This window comes from Lontra canadensis, unplaced genomic scaffold (assembly GCF_010015895.1).
Source record: "Lontra canadensis isolate GAN:19392208 unplaced genomic scaffold, GSC_riverotter_1.0 scaffold1, whole genome shotgun sequence".
NCBI lineage: Eukaryota > Metazoa > Chordata > Mammalia > Carnivora > Mustelidae > Lontra > Lontra canadensis.
In genome coordinates this window covers 121,201,691-121,221,251 of record NW_022630995.1, presented here as the reverse complement: position 1 = coordinate 121,221,251, position 19,561 = coordinate 121,201,691, and the positions used below count along the sequence as shown (strand labels likewise).

General features: G+C 41.0%; 1 protein-coding gene across 1 annotated transcript; it reads left to right on the top strand.

Annotated features, from left to right (window-relative positions):
* The first annotated feature begins 471 nt into the window (after positions 1–471).
* SFRP2 (secreted frizzled related protein 2) lies at positions 472–9,287 on the top strand. Its single transcript, XM_032862576.1, has 3 exons — positions 472–1,403; positions 4,053–4,133; positions 8,144–9,287. Exons 1-3 carry the CDS (start codon positions 905–907, stop codon positions 8,446–8,448), a joined length of 885 nt encoding a protein of 294 aa, XP_032718467.1. The 5' UTR covers positions 472–904; the 3' UTR covers positions 8,449–9,287.
* The last annotated feature ends 10,274 nt before the right edge of the window (positions 9,288–19,561 follow it).

Below are 19,561 nucleotides of genomic sequence, written 5' to 3'. Positions count from 1 at the left end.
AAGTTTTGCTCGCACGACTTTATAACAAATTCTGATTTTTTAAAAGGGCATGGGAAATCACACCGTATGGAGATGGGCCAGGCTGGAACTGTGGCTGGACACTGGAGAGGAAAACACGCTCGCTCGCCGAAGCGGCCTCGAGCGAGCGGGTCCAGGGCGCGAGAAGTCACAAAGAGCCCGAGGGCTGCGGCTCTCGGCTCCAAGAGATGCAGTTCCGCCGCGCAGCTCCGGGGTAGAAGCAGAAACTTAAGGCCGGGGTCAAACAAGCCCCGACCTGGGCCTCGCGGGGGGCGGAGCGCGTTCCCGCCGGGACCTGGTGGCCAGGCCGCCCATTGCGTCCCCCGCGGTAGCCCCATCTCCTGCAGCCCGCGCTCCGCACGCCCACCCGTGGGGCGCAGCTGCCAGGCGTGTCTATTTGTTTGTTTGTTGTTTAAAGCAATCCTGGAGCACACGATCAGCAGCATCTGAAGGAGGCGGGGGCAGAATTCCCTTCCAGGGAGCGCGTGAGGGGCATTCTCAACGGAAAACCAGACCAAAAGAGTAGTGACCAACCCTCCTCGGATTACTCTCCCCTGGCTCCTCCCTTTCTCCCCTCCCAACCTCCAGATTTGCATAAAAAAGGCCAAGAAAACTGGCTGGGCCCCAGCTGCAGTTCACTCTGCTCCCCCCGGGTTGGAACCCCCCGGAGCTGAGGTCTCGCTTGCCGCACGAAGCCGAGCGGACAACGTCTCTCCCGCTCAGTCCTCCCTGCGCCAGGCGTCTCCGTGCTCCCGTCGCCCGACCGCCGGCTTTCCAGGTCCCCGAGCCGCGCGGAGCAGAGCCATCGGGCCGGGACGACCTCAACGCCGGCTGCCTCCCGCTTCCCCGGCTCCGCTCTCTGCCCCACAGGGGTCGCGCGCCCACGATGCCGCAGGGCCCTGGCTCACTGCTGCTGCTCGTCCTCGCCTCGCACTGCTGCTTGGGCTCGGCGCGCGGGCTCTTCTTCGGCCAGCCCGACTTCTCCTACAAGCGCAGCAACTGTAAGCCCATCCCGGCCAACCTGCAGCTGTGCCACGGCATAGAGTACCAGAACATGCGGCTGCCCAACCTGCTGGGCCACGAGACCATGAAGGAGGTGCTGGAGCAGGCGGGCGCCTGGATCCCGCTGGTCATGAAGCAGTGCCACCCGGACACCAAGAAGTTCCTGTGCTCGCTCTTCGCCCCTGTTTGCCTCGATGACCTGGACGAAACCATCCAGCCGTGCCACTCTCTCTGCGTGCAGGTGAAGGACCGCTGCGCTCCAGTCATGTCCGCCTTCGGCTTCCCCTGGCCGGACATGCTCGAGTGCGACCGTTTCCCCCAGGACAACGATCTCTGCATACCTCTCGCTAGCAGCGACCACCTTCTGCCGGCCACCGAGGAAGGTAAGCCTTTCCCCATATTCGCCCCCCCCCCCCCCCGCCTCACTTCCCCGTTCACACCCAGCTCCGCTAAAGGCTTTCTAGGGGAGAATCTCGTGGCCCACACCCACATCCTGATGTGTCCCCGCCACAGGTGCCAGTCCCAGGAGGGGCAGATGCCCTTCTAGCCCTCGGGTGTCATCGGGACAAATTCGAGACACCACACACCGCCCCCTCCCCTGCCCAAGCCTCCTAATCCTTTCCAAGTTACACCAGTTGCTTTCTTAGAGACAGTTAAAAGAAAAAAAGGCGAGGGCGGGGAGGGGAAGGAAAGGAAGGAAGGAAATGAAGAACTGAAAGGCGTTTTTTCCTTAGAGATATGCAATTCTTTTTAAAGATGTTGGCCCTGGTGCCAAAATTCTGAGAGCGGGGGAAATGGTCCTGTGTGGAGTGGGTAGTGAGTACCCTGGCCAGAGGCTCCTCGCCCAGCCTCTTGCAACACGTTCTTAGTACCGGGCAGGATTCTAGGCACCGAAACATTCCTTTACAGGCAGGTTAGCCAAAACGCACAGACAGTCCTTGAAGGTATTTTGTTGTTGTTGTTGTTGTTGTTCTTTGCTGACTTAGGTTTTGGAAATAAAAGCTGGACTGTCTCAGAGCATGTTGAAAATTGAGTACTGGTTGTACTGCTCGGGTATCTAAGGAAGGGGGCATAAAGGGAATCTCCAGGAATCATTTTTCTATCACTAATCAGTTTATATCTTAGGAGTGGTTTTAATTAACTGGAGAAAAATTGTGCAAAAGATAGTTTCCCAGGTTTTTAGAAAACAGAAGGGGAGTTCCTGTGCAAAAAAAATAAAAAATAAAAAATAAAAAATAAATAAATCAAAGCAATGAAAACCTCATGGGTTCTTGATATTCTCCCTGAAAGAAAAATATACACAATGTGTCTAAACTGATTCAGGTCCCCCTGAGATGGAAAGGGAGCTTCCTAATCCCTTAGAGGGCTCCTACGGCCTCTCCCTTTCAATCTTTAATTGTTTTCCTATAGCCATCATTGGTTAAAGAAAATGCACAGTTGTTTAGCAATCTTTCCTGGCAGGCACCTCCAGTTTGCAATCATCTTATTGGTTAGATTTCTAATTTATTGCAAATGTTTGGCATATTTCAAACATTTGTCCAACATATACCACAGACCAACCAAAACAGGTTAGTAACATTTTATATACATTCCTAGAGCTCCTAATTGGAAATGTTTCATTTTGTTTGAGTGAGGGGAATTAAGGTCAGTTTTATGTGTGTTACTTTTGATTTTATTTCTTTCCACCATCAGCACCAACATTATAAAGGTTTCTCCAAATCTCTATATTCCCCCTTCAAAATAAAAGTTTATGGTCTTCAAAACTATGCTCTGCAATTTTTCAAATTTGATACATATCTCTTATATCATAAATCACAAAGTTTTTTCTGTGAAAATCCACTTTCATATGAATGAAAATCAAATTTTACCTAAATTTTATTTTTATTTTTTAAATGTTTTATTTATTTGATAGAGATAGAGAGAGGGAGAGAGCGCGCACACAAGCAGGGAGACTGGGAAAGGGAAAAGCAGGGTCCCTGCTAAGCAGGAAGCCCTATGAGGAGCTCCATCCCAGGACCCCAGGATTATGACCCAAGCTGAAGGCAAACTTTTAACCAACTGAGCCACCCAGACACTCCTTACCTAAATTTTAGACCTAGCATTAGCACATTTATAAATGCAAGAGAGGGAATAGTATGTTTCCTCCCCACCCAACCCCCCCAAATCAGACTCTTAGAAGAGCCTTTAATAGACTTTCTGATTGTCATGCTAGCACATATTCCTACATTTGGTCAGACCTCCATGGATCGTTTGCTTCAATTATGATCACTTCAGAAAAAGCTTTGGGTTTTTTGTTTGGCTGATTGTTTATTGATTTGGGGGTGGGAGGCATTGTTTTTGAGAGTTTGAAATGGACAAAGAGGAGTAAGAAGAACCTGCACCAGGAAGGAAGATAACAATGAAATAAAAGCTGCTTAACCACACACTTGACAGAAAGCCCACAGGCAATACAGAACCCAGAACCCGTGAGAGCAGTGTGCCACAGTTGCTGAGGTGTGTTTCTAAGGAGGCAAGAGCCCCAATGTAACCCAGACAGCCCTAGCCACTTCTTCCAGTCCAGACTTGAGAATATCTTGAAGCCCCCCCCCCCCCGCCCCGAGATACAACTCTACTGACCTGCGCTTGTGTCATGCAACTGAAAAAGACAATCTTGTGGCCATATTTTGTGGTAACTGATTTACCAAAACCCCTCAAGTTTCTTCTGGGTTGTTCTCTTCAGAGAGGCTTTGGGAGCAATTTTTCAGAGACAGAATTTGTCTCAGGGGTTGGGAGGAAGAGCTAAAGAACCAAAGCCCTCTGTACACTCTGCCCACAAGGGCGGGGTGGTAATTTGTCATTTATTAAACACAACTATAGGCATTCTTCTTTTGTCCATCAAAAAACGGTAGTCATGGAAGACATTCTTAGGATTGAGTAAGGCTTTTCAAAGGAGGCAGAAGCTGCTCTTGTCTGGATAAGCCGCTTTGAGTTGTTTATAAACGCCACCTGCTTTTCCCCTCTAAGCAAATTTACTAATTTTTTCAAATTTGTAGCTCCAAAGGTATGTGAAGCCTGCAAAAATAAAAATGAGGATGACAACGACATAATGGAAACTCTTTGTAAAAATGATTTTGGTAAGTAATATACCTCCACCAACAAAAGATTTCACATTCAAAAGTTTTATTTACCAGTAAAACTTAAAGGAACAAATCATTAAGATGTTACTGGGTAAGACTTGGGTAAAATAGCATCATAGCTCATCTTTCCCAAAATCGTCTGACTCGCTCTATCCTAGTTGTCTCCCTATGTAACTATCTTGCCCTGAGTTGTATCTTACTAGGTGAGATTCATTGTTCTGTTACACAATAATCAAATAATGAGAATTACTCAAATTAGGAATTTTCGATGGCACATTTTTCATTTCACTTTGTCTTTTTCTTGCCAATAAGCATAATTTTGGCCAAGTTCTCTTCACTTTGATGTGAGTACCAGGAATAGAAACATGTAAATATTAGCCCCAGCAAAACAAATTCAAGGCATTAAGTCAGCCAAATATAAAAATTTACTCCAGCATCAAATATTTTTTACCATATTCATAGCCCATAACACTTTGCTCCTTTGCATCCCATCACTAGTGACTATGTGACTAGTGACTACATCCAAGGTATTTAAATTTAAAAAGAACAAAATACAGTTTTTAAATTTCCATTGGCAAAATACATGAAAGTTGCCATGATGACACAGTGCTTGGGGACAATAATGTGTGTGATTCGTTACCCAGGTTCATAGTGTGTAGGTGACTCCCCTTAAGAAAATATTTAAGAGGGAAGAGGAATGGAGACTGTCCACACAGAGCTTCATCAGCACCTCTCCACTATCCTGAGGGCCCCAAGGTGAGGTCAGGAGCCCAGCTAGACACAGAACCCATGCTAATTTTGGAGTGGCCATGGACTTCACCCAGACATTCACTGGGACATTCTTGTCTTCATCCCATTCCAAGAGTCGACACCTTTTGATGTTTTTGAGAGGCTGGTATCCTTTAAAAGTATTCAGGCAGAAGGCTGAACTTAACTGGTAAGCAGATACGGTTCCTGTTCTATCAAACAATAATGAAGTCTAACAGATCTATATTAACATCTCTGTGTACTCAACAAAGTCCTTGAAACTGAGAGAAATCACTTGAGCACTCACTGCTGGGGCTGCCTCCCCACTCTCTCCTTACAACTTACCATCCCAGCAATCTCAGACCAGATTAGGTCCCTGAAACTCTGGAAACAATCCAATCACTGTTGCTTATAACCCTGGCTCTCTTCCAAAAGTGTCCTGGGTTTAACTTCAACTGATCCTAGAACAGCCATAGCTTTAGGAAAAAATTCACACTGCCAAGGAAGGGAAAAAGAAAGGAGGCAATCCTAAATCCTAACCAATCTGTCCCCTCAAGAAGAACCACAAATGGGATGATAGGGTTTCGAATGTCTGGATTTAAATATACACAACTGTAAGGAGTAGAAGGCCAGGGATGCTGGTAGCAGCAATCTTAAATCTCCAGAGCCTTACCAAAACACACTTCTGAGCTTCCATGCTACAAGATTTGATTAATGGGAAAATAGAAAAATATAATTTTAATAAAATGTGCATTAAAGTGTATATAAAATATCATTTTCTTCTGGCAACTTATGTCCTTTGCACTAGATTTAATCCAGATCTCTCTCCTGACTTTCCATGAAAAAGTTAGTGATGGCATGGGGCTCTAAAATGATTGAAATTAGGGCTTGTGCACACACACCCACATATTAATACTTGCTTTATGGCTTCCCTTACAAAAGACCCAATTACTAAGGATGCTCTATCATGACCTAGGCCCCTGAAAAAGTGTGTGTGTGTGTGTGTGTGTGTGTGTGTGTGTGTGTGTGTCCTACTGTTCTCTCTCCTTAGAGGAGAAAGCCTTTCAAAAGAACATCGATATCATCTCATTTAAGGTATCACGCACACAGATTACCTCACTGCACTGTTTTCTATTTCCCCACATTAGTTTTGTCTCAGAAAGGATAATGAACCTGAATTCCTAGTAGGAACTATATCTTATACTCCTGGTTTATAAGCAGTATTCTATATTGCCTCTCTACTTTGGAAAGTAATGGAAAGGTAGAAGAAACAAGGATAAGAAATCAAATATAATTAACTTAAGTCATCCACGAAAGCATCACGCTCTTTCCCCACTGCACTCCTCCTGAAGTACAGGGAAAATGTCGGAGGCCTCCTCACTGCAATGGTAAAAGTACTGGTGCAGAAGGAATCGCCCAGAACTGCTTCCCTGTGCATGCAACCTGCTGTTGGAGCAGGTAGTACCATTACCCTTGCCTCCTACCACTTCCTGCATCCCCACTCACATCTTCTGGGGCAGGAAAAGTTATTTTAGGGCTTTGATTCCCTATATTTGGCCCCAGTTGAAAATCCAGAGAGGAAATGGGTGATGTTTTCTCATGGTGAGCTTTTGCAAAGTTGATTATTTTATAACAAGAAAAGATAAGTAATAAATCTTCCTCATGATTAAAAGTAATGGTTTTCTCATGTGTGGAGCTCATGAATGTTTAATATGACCAGGAGCTCTATCACACATGCTCTATGTGTGTAACATATCATCACTTCTCCCACCATATAACCTTCCCACCCCAGCCCTTATGCAGAGGCATCAGGAACAGGTGACATCTCCATGTGACTTATTCCATGCCTTAAGTCCCATAAACCCTGAGAACTCAGTACTACAGTTTAGATGCACATCAGACAAAACAATCATTGGCCAAATCACAGCATCTTTGATTTATTGGGTTGAGCTTCAGTCATTTCCTGGTCAGCTGGAAAAACCATGGTTAAAATCAAATTCCCTTTCTGAGATAGACAGAGAGAGAGAGAGAGAGAGAGAGAGAGATCCCCAAAGCAGTTACACACACACACACACACACACAAACCCTCTTCCTCTATGACTAATTTAAATAATGCATCCAACTCCATCAAAGTCAGGAAGTGCCGTTCGCACACCATCCATACCGACCACTGTCAATGTCATTAAGAATCTTAGGCTACGTCACACTTGGGCATGTTCATGTCCCACACAGGACCAAAAATTTAAGAGACCACAGCAGTGTTAGACAAGGAGGCGTGGGAACCAGCGTTCTGACAGCTAGACTTAGCCAGGACACAACCTAACAGGGTGACCTCATGTAAGTCACTAACTTCTCTGGATTTCCAAATTCTTTGTGTATCAACAAGAGATTTCAATGGGATGATCCTTTCCAACCTTAAGATTCTACCTTTTCCCTGCCTTCATGGACTCTTGAAGTTTAATTCCAGCATGTATGTTTGTAGGGTTTTCTTTCCCAAAGCAGACTGTTCATGACTGTAAAATGTGTCTTTTATAGTCAACCACTTACTTTTGGTCTTAGCATTCTAGTGAATGCTATCCATTTTGGAAATGGTACATATATGATCTGTAAACTCCTTGGCCACAGACAGGCAAATGATAGCAGATGAGAATGAGATCTTCAGAAAAACACTTTTACAGCTAAACATGTTGTGCTCTTAGAGTTTTGGGTATTTTTTCTCCTAGTTGCTTTACCAAATCAAATGCAGCTGCTGTAAGATCAATTCTCCTTCCCTGTAGTCTGTTCTTTAGAAAACAATGATTGTGTGATATAATTTCCTTACAGGTTTGTCCAAAAACCTCTCCAACGTAATAAATTGAGTTTAAAGTTTATGGCCACAGAAGGATCACGTTTCACCTAAGAGTCAGGCATTTCTTTTCATGCTTTAGTTTCCAAAAGGGGAAGTCATTTGTTGAGGAGAGCGCAAGCCACATGCAATGGACATAGAAACACAAGAACACAAGGGTGAGGAAGAAAAGTTAATTGGGTCCCGCAAAGAGATTTTTGGAAGGATTGCTGATTGGAAGTTAAGTGCCTGGCAAGCCCTTTGAGGCTTTAGAAATGAAGCCACCTGCTGCCCTTGACAGGCTCATTAGCTGCAGGAAGCTCTTCTTCCCTCCCCCAGGCTGAGTCTCACAAACATGTGAGGTGAGGAGAGCTCTCACTCTGTACGTATTCCCTTCTTGCAACTGGTGTGATTCTGCCCCCTCTTGTCTTCGCAGCACTGAAAATAAAAGTGAAGGAGATAACCTACATCAACAGAGATACCAAAATCATCCTGGAGACCAAGAGCAAGACCATTTACAAGCTGAATGGTGTGTCTGAAAGGGACCTGAAGAAATCGGTGCTGTGGCTCAAAGACAGCTTGCAGTGCACCTGCGAGGAGATGAACGACATCAATGCGCCCTATCTGGTCATGGGACAGAAGCTGGGTGGGGAGCTGGTGATCACCTCTGTGAAGCGGTGGCAGAAGGGGCAGAGGGAGTTCAAGCGCATCTCCCGCAGCATCCGCAAGCTGCAGTGCTAGTCTGCCCCCCAGGCCAGCTCGGGGGGAGGCCCGGCAGACCCTCTCCGCTCTGGGTCCTCAGCTCTCATTTCCCAAGCACAGGCCCTGTGGCTCCAGCCCTCAGCCTGGAGCAGCCTCCCTTGCCTTTTTGCACGTTTGCACCCCCAGCCTCTCCTGACTTACACGGCCTTAGGAGGCCTTGGGCATGGATAGCTGTTTTCACATACAGGAAAACCCACCCAGATCTTGTAGAAATGTTCAAACTAATAAAATCATGAATATTTTTATGAAGTTTTTAAATAGCTCACTTTAGTTTTGAAGAGGTACAACTTGTGACTTGGGTCTGATTTTTTTGTTTGTTTGTTTTTCTGTTTGGTTTGGGTCAACCGATTTTCACTTTCCACTATTGTTGCCATAATGTGCAAATGGCTTCATTCTTCTACGGGCCCCAAGTGTTGTGGGTCACAAACCTTGTTGAGATAAAGCTGGCTGTTATCTCAACATCTCTCGGCTCCAGCCTGAGACTGAGAACCTAAGCCTTATAGTAATTCACCTGTCATTTTAAATCCTGCATTTCCGGGTAGAGTACTTCCATTTATCAAAAGCACATTAACCATCATAGCAGGAGTTCTTTGGCTAAAGGGCAAAACAGACAGATTTTATAATTCACCTGAGTACTTTAAGCTTTGTTTAAAACACTTTTTTACTTAATTTTGCAAATTAAACCATTGTAGCTTACCTGTAATATACATAGTAGTTGACCTTAAAAAGTTGTAAAAATATTGCTTTAACCAACACTGTAAATATTTCAGATAAACATTATATTCTTGTATATAAACTTTACATCCTGTTTTACCTACTGCCTGTCTTCTGTCTTTTCTTCTTAGTGGAAGGAAATGGGAAGGCCTCGTACAAGAGTGGTTGCCTCCCCTGTCCTGAGGCCCAGCCCTCCTGTGGTTTGAAGGCTCTGCTTCTTAAGTGACTCAGAAAAGTGTCCCCCGAACTCCTGCCCCCACCACATACCACCTGGCTGTCACCTCATGCCTCAGATCTCGTACATATTTTATCACTGCAGACCCTGCTGGGAGGCACAGATTTGCAGGCTTCACAAAGGACTTTCTTGCTTTTGTCCTTTCTCAACATTTCAGTTGTAGCTATATGGCAACTCTAAACCCGAGGTTCATGACCCTTACAGTTGTGCTCTTCATCTCTGGAGACTTTTTTTTAAGATTGTATTTATTCATGAGAGACAGAGAGGCAGAGGCAGAGGGAGAAGCAGGTTCTCCAAGGAGCAGGGAGCCCAATGCAGGGCTCCAACCCAGGACCCCGGGATCATGACCTGAGCCGAAGGCAGACTCTTAACCAACTGAGCCACCCAGGCGCCCCTTGTCTCCTGAGATTTTTGTAATGAAAAGAACCATTGCAAGAATGTCAGTTCCTTCTCCACTTAAACTCTAACCCTTAGATACAGAGCCTTGATTTGAAGGATATCTACTATAAGGCAGAGGGTAGGGAAGGGATGGTGAAGAACTGGCATTAGGGTGAAAAGGGGACAGACAGATGTCCAGCCACAAAATGTCCATCAAAATGCTTCATTATTTTATGTGGGAACCTCCATAGAAATTCTGTTAAGTGCATGAGGACACTGAGGCTCAGAGAGGCTAGACAGGTCCTAAGAGGCAGAGCCAGGGCTGAAACTCAGGCCTTTCAGACAACAAATTCTGTCTTCTATTCCACCTAGGACTGGAATACAGAAACCTGGTGGCACTTACCTATTTAGCAAATATTTATTGGGAATCTGCCATGAGCCTTGTCCTGTTCTAAGTGCTGGGGATACATACATTAATCCTAGCTCTTATGGAGCTTATATAAGGGAGTGAAAACAAAATAAACAATCACAATTACTATTATATATTTACAACTTACCAGTTACATTAAGCATAACTACAGGTAATATGTGAGAGCAATAGAGTGTCCCCATCAAATCTGAAATTTTTACCAGCATTCATGTGAAGCTTTATCTGATAGCATTTCATGGATTTACTTTAAAAGTTTCCTGAACAGGGTGCCTGGGTGGCTCAGTGGGTTAAGCCACTGCCTTTGGCTCAGGTCATGATCTCAGGGTCCTGGGATGGAGTCCCACATCGGGCTCTCTGCTCAGCAGGGAGCCTGCTTCCTCCTCTCTCTCTGCCTGCCTCTCCATCTACTTGTGATCTCTCTCTGTCAAATAAATAAATAAAATCTTAAAAAAAAAAAGAAGCTGAAATTTAAAAAAAAATAAAAATAAAAATAAAAATAAAAAAATAAAAGTTTCCTGAACATACATCCATGACCTCTCTACAGTACTTCAAAGTCTTCTGGCACCAAAAGTCAGTACTGCCCACTACCTGGGCTATATGATTCTGACGATCCTTTCCATTTTCCTCTAAGTGGCTACTTGACTGCTTCTCATCTGATTCCACAAACTCAAGATAAACCCCCTTCCTACCAGGCCCCTCTGGATTAGACTAGAAGAGAGATGCTCATGGATCAAGGCTAACACTCATTTTAAGTATTTGGAACAAGAGACCAGGGACCCTGCAAAAGACAAAAAAAGGAGAAAAAGAAGACAAAAAAAAGAAAGGAGATAGTAAACCAAGGAATTAGGAATTAGGAGGGGGAAGTATGTATGATGCATAAAAAACTAATGAAAAGCAGTAATTTGGAAAACACTGATATATCTGAATGCTCCCTCTCCAGTCAAGTCAGAAGTCCCTTCCCATCTAATGGGAAGGAAAAGCCTCAGCTCTGAAGAGCAAGTGAATGCCAGACATGGCCTCTTTCACTCATACTTTGAGGAACCAGCAGCAAAGACATCACTCCGATGTCTGCCTCCTGCCGTCATGCCTCTCTATGGATTTTTCCAGCACCTGTTCCCATCTTTGATGCAGCTATGAGCCAATGAGACATGCTGGGGCAGGGCAGGTAGGTTTTTTGTTTGATTTTTCATTCTCTTCGGCATAATGGTTCAAATATATATCAATTATGTGTTTATTATTATTATTATCATCATCATCATCATCATTATTGAAGAAAGAAAGCGGGTAGTCAGAAGATACTACATTTCTGCATTTCCTAAGACAATCAATAATCTGTTTATAAACTCCTAAAATGCTGCAGGCTATCTGCCGAAATAGAAAAATCCAAAAATCTGAAAACTATGTATCTACTATGCATATATTTCTTCTCTTTCCTAAATAACTTGAGAAATTATTTGTTGCACAAGAGTAAATCTATAAAACTTCTTTGAGCAGCATTTCCTAAGTGTGTGGAGGACAAAGTTTCTATCCACATGCACACATTGATGTACTGAAATTCATAGGCTTAAAAAGAATCCATGTTATCTAATAGCACCCTCCATGCTTCATTGTCTATTCTCCTACCCAACTGCAACTTGACTGGATTTTTTACCTTTCAACTCTTGCTTACTATTAGGTGTTCAGTGTTCTTGATGTGGGAAGAGGGCCACCTTGAAAAACAAATTCAGGCATATGTATCCTTCATGCAGTTACTAACTCTGGATTATAATTATGATTTTTGCCTATGGAGCACACTGGGTAACTACAAACTGACCCATTAACTCATTGAAGATTTACTGAGCACCAGCTATTGCCATGAATTTATTCATTTGATAATATATTGAATGCTTTCCTGCATGTAAGTACTCTTCTATGTAGGGGATACAAAGTGATTCTCATCCTTCAGCTTATATTTTGAATTAGGAATTGTATTAGGCACCAGAAAAAAGATGGATCCTGCCCAAAGGGAATGAACAATCCAGTAAGGGGAAAAGGCATGTAAACAAATAATTCTAATACTCTGTGTGAAGAGGGAAATGTATACATGCCAAGGGATGACACAGAGAAGAGAGTAGTTAACTCAAATATAAAACAATATTTCATTCAGGTTGAGCTTAGGATCAGGGCAAAGGTGCTTTCAAGGAGATAACTTTCAGTGAGTTACACCAGAGTATCTTATATTAGGACACAGCCTAAGGAATTCAGTATTTATAATCAGTTTTATATGTTGACTAATCAACTATGGTATTGCGGAATTATCATGTGGAAGGTATTATTCTAGAATGAGACTACCAATAAACCTAACATAAGGTCCATTGCTTTTACAATCCATAAAATTCCAAAACTCTTAAATGACAAAACAATGGATCAACATTTAGCTCAGAAACAAATAGCAATTCAACATAATAAAATATTTTTAAAAGCAGCCCATGACGGTCCAGAGAGTGATAGGTGAGTGCTAAAAAAAATTTCAGTTACTAAAGATAGCAGTTAATACAAATGGTGCTAGAAGAAGACATCAAAGAATTTAAATGCCACAAGATGTCCCAATACAGAGTAATAATAATCACTTACTGGGGTGCATGGGCGGCTCAGTCAGTTAAAGTGACTGACTCTTGGCTTTGGCTCAGATCATGATCTCAAGGTCCTGGGTTCCAGCCCTGCATTAGCTCTGGGTTCAGCGGGGAGTCTGCTTCCCCTCTCTCTCCCTCTGCACCCCCACTCATGCACGCTCTCTCTCTCTCAAATAGATAAATAAATCTTCTTTTAAAAAAATCATTTATTTAACAATCTAGGCATTCTGCTATGCTGTGAAATAAGCAAAACACTAGAACTCAGTAACTGGGTCCTCAGTAGAAAGATACCTAAAAACCTATTCATTTACTCATTCATAGTATGTACGCTCATATGCACATACACACAAATGTAATTCTGGCAGAAAATCTTCTAAAACTGTATAATTAAAGGGATATCAAAACAAACCACTTAGCCAACTAGAAACTACAGTACAAGTGGAAAACACCTTGGGGTGGCTTTTGAAATTCAAGGAGACCAAGGCCATTTAATTACTTCTGTAAACCTGAGACTGTTCAACTCTAAATAAAGAATTAATACTCTATAAACTATGCCTAAGCTCAATACACTGTCATCTCCTGTCCATCCTCAATTTTGAAATATAATTCTCAGAGCTTGTTTCTGTGTAAGGAAACACCCACAGCAGTAAAGAGCACCAGTCTACAGCCAGTCCTAGTCCTACCCCCTACATACCCCGCTCCTCTACGAGCTCCTCATACTCTTCAAGCTCTTGAGCACAATGAGTTGCTCTAGCTGATGTGGGTGATCAGAGTCTGGGTAGTAGCAGCTCAAGCAGGTAGGTGGAAGAAATGGAGCTGTAAATACTATCTACTCCTTTCTTCCAAAGAGATTTTTCCACCCCCAAGGAAGGACTCAAGTACCTCCATGCTGCCTTCTCCTCACTAGGCTTCTCTAACTGCATCAGGCTTCCAATCTGCACAATCCTAGGGCTGAGAATTCATTCAATTATTCAACAATCTTACACTGAGCAACCTACTGTGTGCCAGGTGCTATCTTAGGTGCTGAGGTTCCAATGATGACCAACACACTATGGGCACTCTGAAGAAGCTCACAATCTTAACATGACACATACACATGTGACAGATAACACTAATTGAGACCCATATTTCTCCTGACTTTCCTGGATACAGTCTCCCTGAGTGCTGTGTTCTTCAGGGTACAAATAAATTCACATTAAAATAATAGTAAAAATCAAAATGTCCAAGCCCAGAAAGTTTAACTGGAAAATTCCACCAAACATTTAAAGAATGGATACCAGTTTTACACAACTCCTTCCAGAAAATAGAGGAGGGCATCCTTTCCTACTCATTTTATGGGCATAGTTTTGTCCTACACCAAAACTAGACCAAAAAAAACAACATGAAAAAAGAGATTTTTTAGACCAATATTTCTCATGAACTTAGATAGAAAATTTCTCAACAAAATACTCATAAATCAAATCCAACAATGTATTAAAAGAATAATATAAGCATGTTGGATTTCTTCAAGGTATGCGAGATTGGAAAGACATACCGTGTTAATTGATTAGAAGACTCAACTTTGTAAAGATGTCAATTCTCCTCAAATTATCTATAGGTTTTATGTAATTCTTATTTCAAAATCTCATCAAGCTTCTTTCTAAACATTGAAAACATTATTCTAAAATTTATATTGAATGGTTAAGGCTCTAGAAGAGCCAGAATAATTCTGAAAAAGAAAAAGTGGGAGAAGGGCATTTGAGTGGCTCAGTTAGTTAAATTGTCTGCCTTCAGCTCAGGTCATGATCCTGGAGTCCCGGGATCAAGTCCCAGGTCAGGCTCCCAGTTCCACAGGGAGCCTGCTTCTCCCTCTGCCTCTGCCTCTCTCTCTCTCTCTCTGTCTCTCAAGTATAAATAAATAAAATCTTAAAAGAAAAAAGAAGAAAGTGGGAGAAATTATCCTTCTGAATGCTAAGGCTTACTGTTATACTATAGTAATCAAGACTGCGTGCTACTTGTAAAGGAATACATGAATGAATAAATGAATGAATGAATGAAACAGAATAGAGAACCCAGAAATGAACCCATACAAATCTGCCCAATTAATTTTTGACAAAGATGTAATACAATGGAGCAGGGATAGCATTTTCAACAAATGATGCTAGAGCAATTGGATATCTCATGGACAAAAAAATAATAATAATCTAAACCCCATGTTGTATATAAAAATTAACTCAAAATGGATCATGAACTTAAATATAAAGCATAAAACTATAAAAGTTTTAGAAAAAAAAAGACAAGATAAATGTATTTTTTCAAGACCTAGCATTTGGCAAAGAGTTCTTAAATTTGGTAACAAAAGCATAATCCATAAAAGGAGAAACTGACTAAAAAAAAACCTCTTCAAAATTTAAAACTTTTGCTGTCCAAAAGATCCTGTTAAAAAACATCAAATCATGACATTGTACACCTTCAATATCTCACAATTTGTCAATTCTACCTCAAAAAAAAGCTGAGAGGGAAAAAAGAACCTGTTAATGGAATGAAATGACAAATTACAGATTAGAGAAAACACTTGCAAACCACGTATTTAACAATGGATTTATATCTAGAATATATAAAGAACTATCAAAACTCAACAGTAAAAAATCAAAATGTACTTAGAAAATGAGTAAAAGACATGAACAGACTTTTGATGGAAGAGGATATACATATTGTTTTGATGAAGTCCACATGGGCATGGGAGAAGGAAGTTGTAGTCACGCCCCAGATGCTTGACACCCAGGTTCTACGCAGCAAAGGAGACTTCCTTGTAGTATCTAATTCCGTGGTGGGCAAAACATTGTGTTCAGGATGCCAATAAAGCAGGGGTTCCAAAAACAGGGAAAAAGGATAAAAGCATTTGATTTTGATATATTCTTTTAAAGCATTAAAATAGTTAACAGGAGAAAACAAATTCATTGTATACTTACATGCTTTAAAATAAGAAGGAAAATTAGGAAGTGGTTGGGGGAGGTCATGATACTCTTTTTTAGTCTTTTGTACTTTTAACAAGCTTAACACTCACTAGCTACTGAAATTGAAAAGGGAGAGATTCTGAGCCTAGCATGATCCCTATTGTATTTCCTGGCCTAACTGCATTAAACTCTTATCCAATAAAGGATTAGAATGTGCAAAAAATAATAATGATAATCTAAAAATAATAATAATCAAATGTGATGGAAGTCTAGAAAATAAAAATTAAACTGAAAAGTTCCCCCAACCAATAAAGTTACCCCCTGCCCAGAAGAGCCAAACCACCACCATAAATCCTGAACTTTTTATGTTACGAGAAAGAGTTTTCTTGACAAAGGAGAGGCAGGAGAGATGTGCAAGTAGGGGGCAAAGTGGAGAAACTGAAAATCGAACAATAATAGAGACTCCAATGCCCCACTTTCAATAATAGATTGAACAAATACGCAGAAGGTCAAGAAGGAAATAGAAGATTTGAACAACACTAAAGCCAACTATACTGAACAGACAACTATAGAACATCCCACCAAACAACAGCAGAATACACATTTTTCTCATGTTGTTATATAAATGGGCAAAAGATGGTCCCTGTATATTGGCCCTTATGTTGTTTACTTTTTCACAGCAAATTAGTACCATTAGCTCAAAGCCAAACTCAAATTCTTACACATCCAAAATATTTTTAGCCATTGAGAACTTGCCTGCTTTGCATTCCCTCCAAACCTGCACCAAATATCCACTAGCCATAGATAAAACAAACCCCGTGGTCATAAAAGTCCCCAAACCCCTGTTACCCTTTAGTGCTGACTCCGATCCTCCCATCCTGCCACTGAATGACACCATTTAGACACACAAGCCCTTCTCAGTTCACCTCTTCCCAGGGACTTGCCTTTCCCTCTTCCTCTGTTAGTCTCCTGCTGGGAGGGACTTCCCCTTTCCTGGAACCCCAGCAAAGCATGGCCCAATAATACTATTGTGCAATACTGCCATCTCACGTTATTGTCTTTCCTTGATCAGCCCTGAAATCCTTAACCTCACCACAGGAGTACGCAGGGAACATTCTCCAGAACAGGCCATATGTTAAACCATATAACAAGCCTCAGTACATTGAAAAGGACCCAAATCATGCAAACTATGTTCTCCAACAATAATGAAATGAAATTAGAAATAAATCACAGAAAGAAACTTAGGAAATCCATAAATATATGGAAATTAAACAACACCTTCCTAAATGTGTTTGAAATTCAGGTGAATGAAAACAAAAACTCCACATACCAAAGACCAACAGATGCAGCTAAAGCAATGCTCAGAGGGAAATAGCTGTAAATACTCCAGTAAAAAAGGAGAAAGATCTCAAATCAATAACTTAACCTTCTGTCTTAAAAAAACAAGAAGATCAAACTAAGCCCAAAGCAATCAGAAGAAATGGGATATTATACAGATTAGAGCAGAAATAGATAAAATTGCACCTAGGAGAACAATAGAGAAATTAAAACTTGATTGTTTAAAAAGATCACCAAAATTGAGATGCCTGGGTGGCTCAGTCAGTTAAGCATCTGATTTCAGCTCAGGTCATGAACTCAGGGGGGTCCTAGGTTCTAGTTTTGCTCCAGATTCTATCCTTAGCAGGGGGGTCTGCTTCTTCCTTTTCTTTGCTCTATCCCCCTGCTTATGCTCTCATGTAGGCTCTGTCTCTCAAATAAATAAATAAAATCTTTTTTAAAAAATCACCAAAACTGACAAAAATTTAGGTAGACTGACAAAAATAAAATCTAAATTACTAAAACCAGGAATGAAAGAGGGATATTACTACCAAACTTACAAAAGTAAAAAGGATCATAAGGGAATACTATGAACAGTTTTATGCCAATGAATTAGACAACCTAAATAAAATGGGCAAATTCTTAGAAAGACACCAAATTCCAAAGTTGATCAAGAGCAAATAGAAAATCTAAATAGACCTATAACAAGTAAAGTAACTGAATTATTAATCAAAAAATATCCCACAAAGAAAAGCTCTAGCCCAGAGGGTTTTGCAGGTGAATTCTAGCAAAAATTTAAAAAATTAACATCATTCATTCACGAACTCATCCAAAAAAGTAGAAGAGAAGAAAATGCTTCTCAATTCATTCTATGAGGCCAGTATTACTTGATTACTACAACCAGGTCACAGGAAATCACAATCACAAGAAACAATCACAAGAAATCACAAGAAAAGACTATAGACAAATATACTTTATGAATATAGATGCAAAAATGCTCAACAATCCAGGAGCATATTAAAAGAATTAAACACCATGACCAAGTGGGACTCATCCCAGAAATACTAGCTTGGTTTAACAAATGAAAATCAATCTACGTAAAACACTCTATTAATAGAACAAAGCACAAAACCCACATGATCATATCAATAGACACAGAAAAGCACTTGAGAAAGCCTACTGGAAAAAAGATGGTTGGGGGTGGGGGAAGTGAAGAAAGGAGGGAAAGTAAGAAGAGAGGAGGGAGGAGGGGAGAATGGAGGAAAAGAAGCAGGGAGGGAAGGAAACAGGAAAGGAGGGAACAGGTAGGAGGGGAAGGGAGAGGAAGGGAGAGACAGAAAGAGACAGAAAGGGAGAGGGAGCACCAGAATCCAGATTGGAAAGGAAGAAGAAATCAACTACCTCTATTTATAGATGACATGATTCTGTACATAGAAAATCCTAGGGAATCCACTAAAAAACTATTAGAACTAATAAATGAATTCAGCAAGACTATGGGATCCAAAATCAACATAAAAAAATAAACTGTATTTCTATACTCAAGCACTGAACAATTCAAAAATAAAATTAAGAAAATGCCTCCATTTAAAACATAAAAAAATAAAATACTTAGGAATAAATTTAACAAATACAGTATAAGATTTATACACTGGAAATTATAAAACATCACTGAAAGAAGTTAAAGAACTAACCAAATTTTAAAAATCCTATGTTCATGAATTGGAAGACTTAATATTGTTAATATGGCAATACTATCACCAAATTGGTTTATAGATTCAATACAATCCCTATCAATATTCTACCTGTCCTTTTTGTAGAAATTGACAAGCTGACTCTAAAACTCTTATGGAAATATAAGGCACTAAAAATAGCTAGGATAATCGTGGGAAATAAAAACAAAGTTGGAAGACTTTCACTTTCCATTTTCAAAACTTAATACAAAGCTATAGTAATCAAAAACAGTGTGTGGTACTAGCACAAGGATAGATAGACATACCAATCACAGGAATAGAATTGAGAATCCAAAAATAAACCATTATATTTATGCAATTGATTTATGACAAGAGAGGCCAAGATAATAATTCAATGGGGAAAGAATAGTCTTTTCAACAGATGATGCTGGGAAAACGGGATATTGGGATACAAAAGAAGGAGGTTGGACCTCTACCTCAAGCCATGTACAAAAATTCACTCAAAATAGATTAAAGACCTCAATGTAAGAACTAAAACTATTAAAGTCTTAGAAAAAAAAAAAACATAGCAGTAAATCTCTACTGCCTAAGATTAGGTGAGGATTTTTTTAGACATGATACCAAAAACACACATACAAAAGAAAATATAGATCCATTTAGAACTTCTGTGCTTTGAAGCATTCTGTCAAAAAATAAATAGAAAGAAAATCTACAGAATGGGAGGAAATCTTTGCAAATCATATAGCTTATAAGGAACTGGTATCCAGAATATACAAAGA

Excerpts from the sequence above, each read along its gene's own strand:
- SFRP2 (XM_032862576.1), top strand. The coding sequence starts at position 905 with ATGCCGCAGGGCCCTGGCTCACTGCTGCTGCTCGTCCTCGCCTCGCAC. Across the intron at positions 1,404-4,052 it reads TCTGCCGGCCACCGAGGAAG|CTCCAAAGGTATGTGAAGCC; the intron begins GTAAGCCTTTCC and ends TCAAATTTGTAG. Across the intron at positions 4,134-8,143 it reads TCTTTGTAAAAATGATTTTG|CACTGAAAATAAAAGTGAAG; the intron begins GTAAGTAATATA and ends TTGTCTTCGCAG.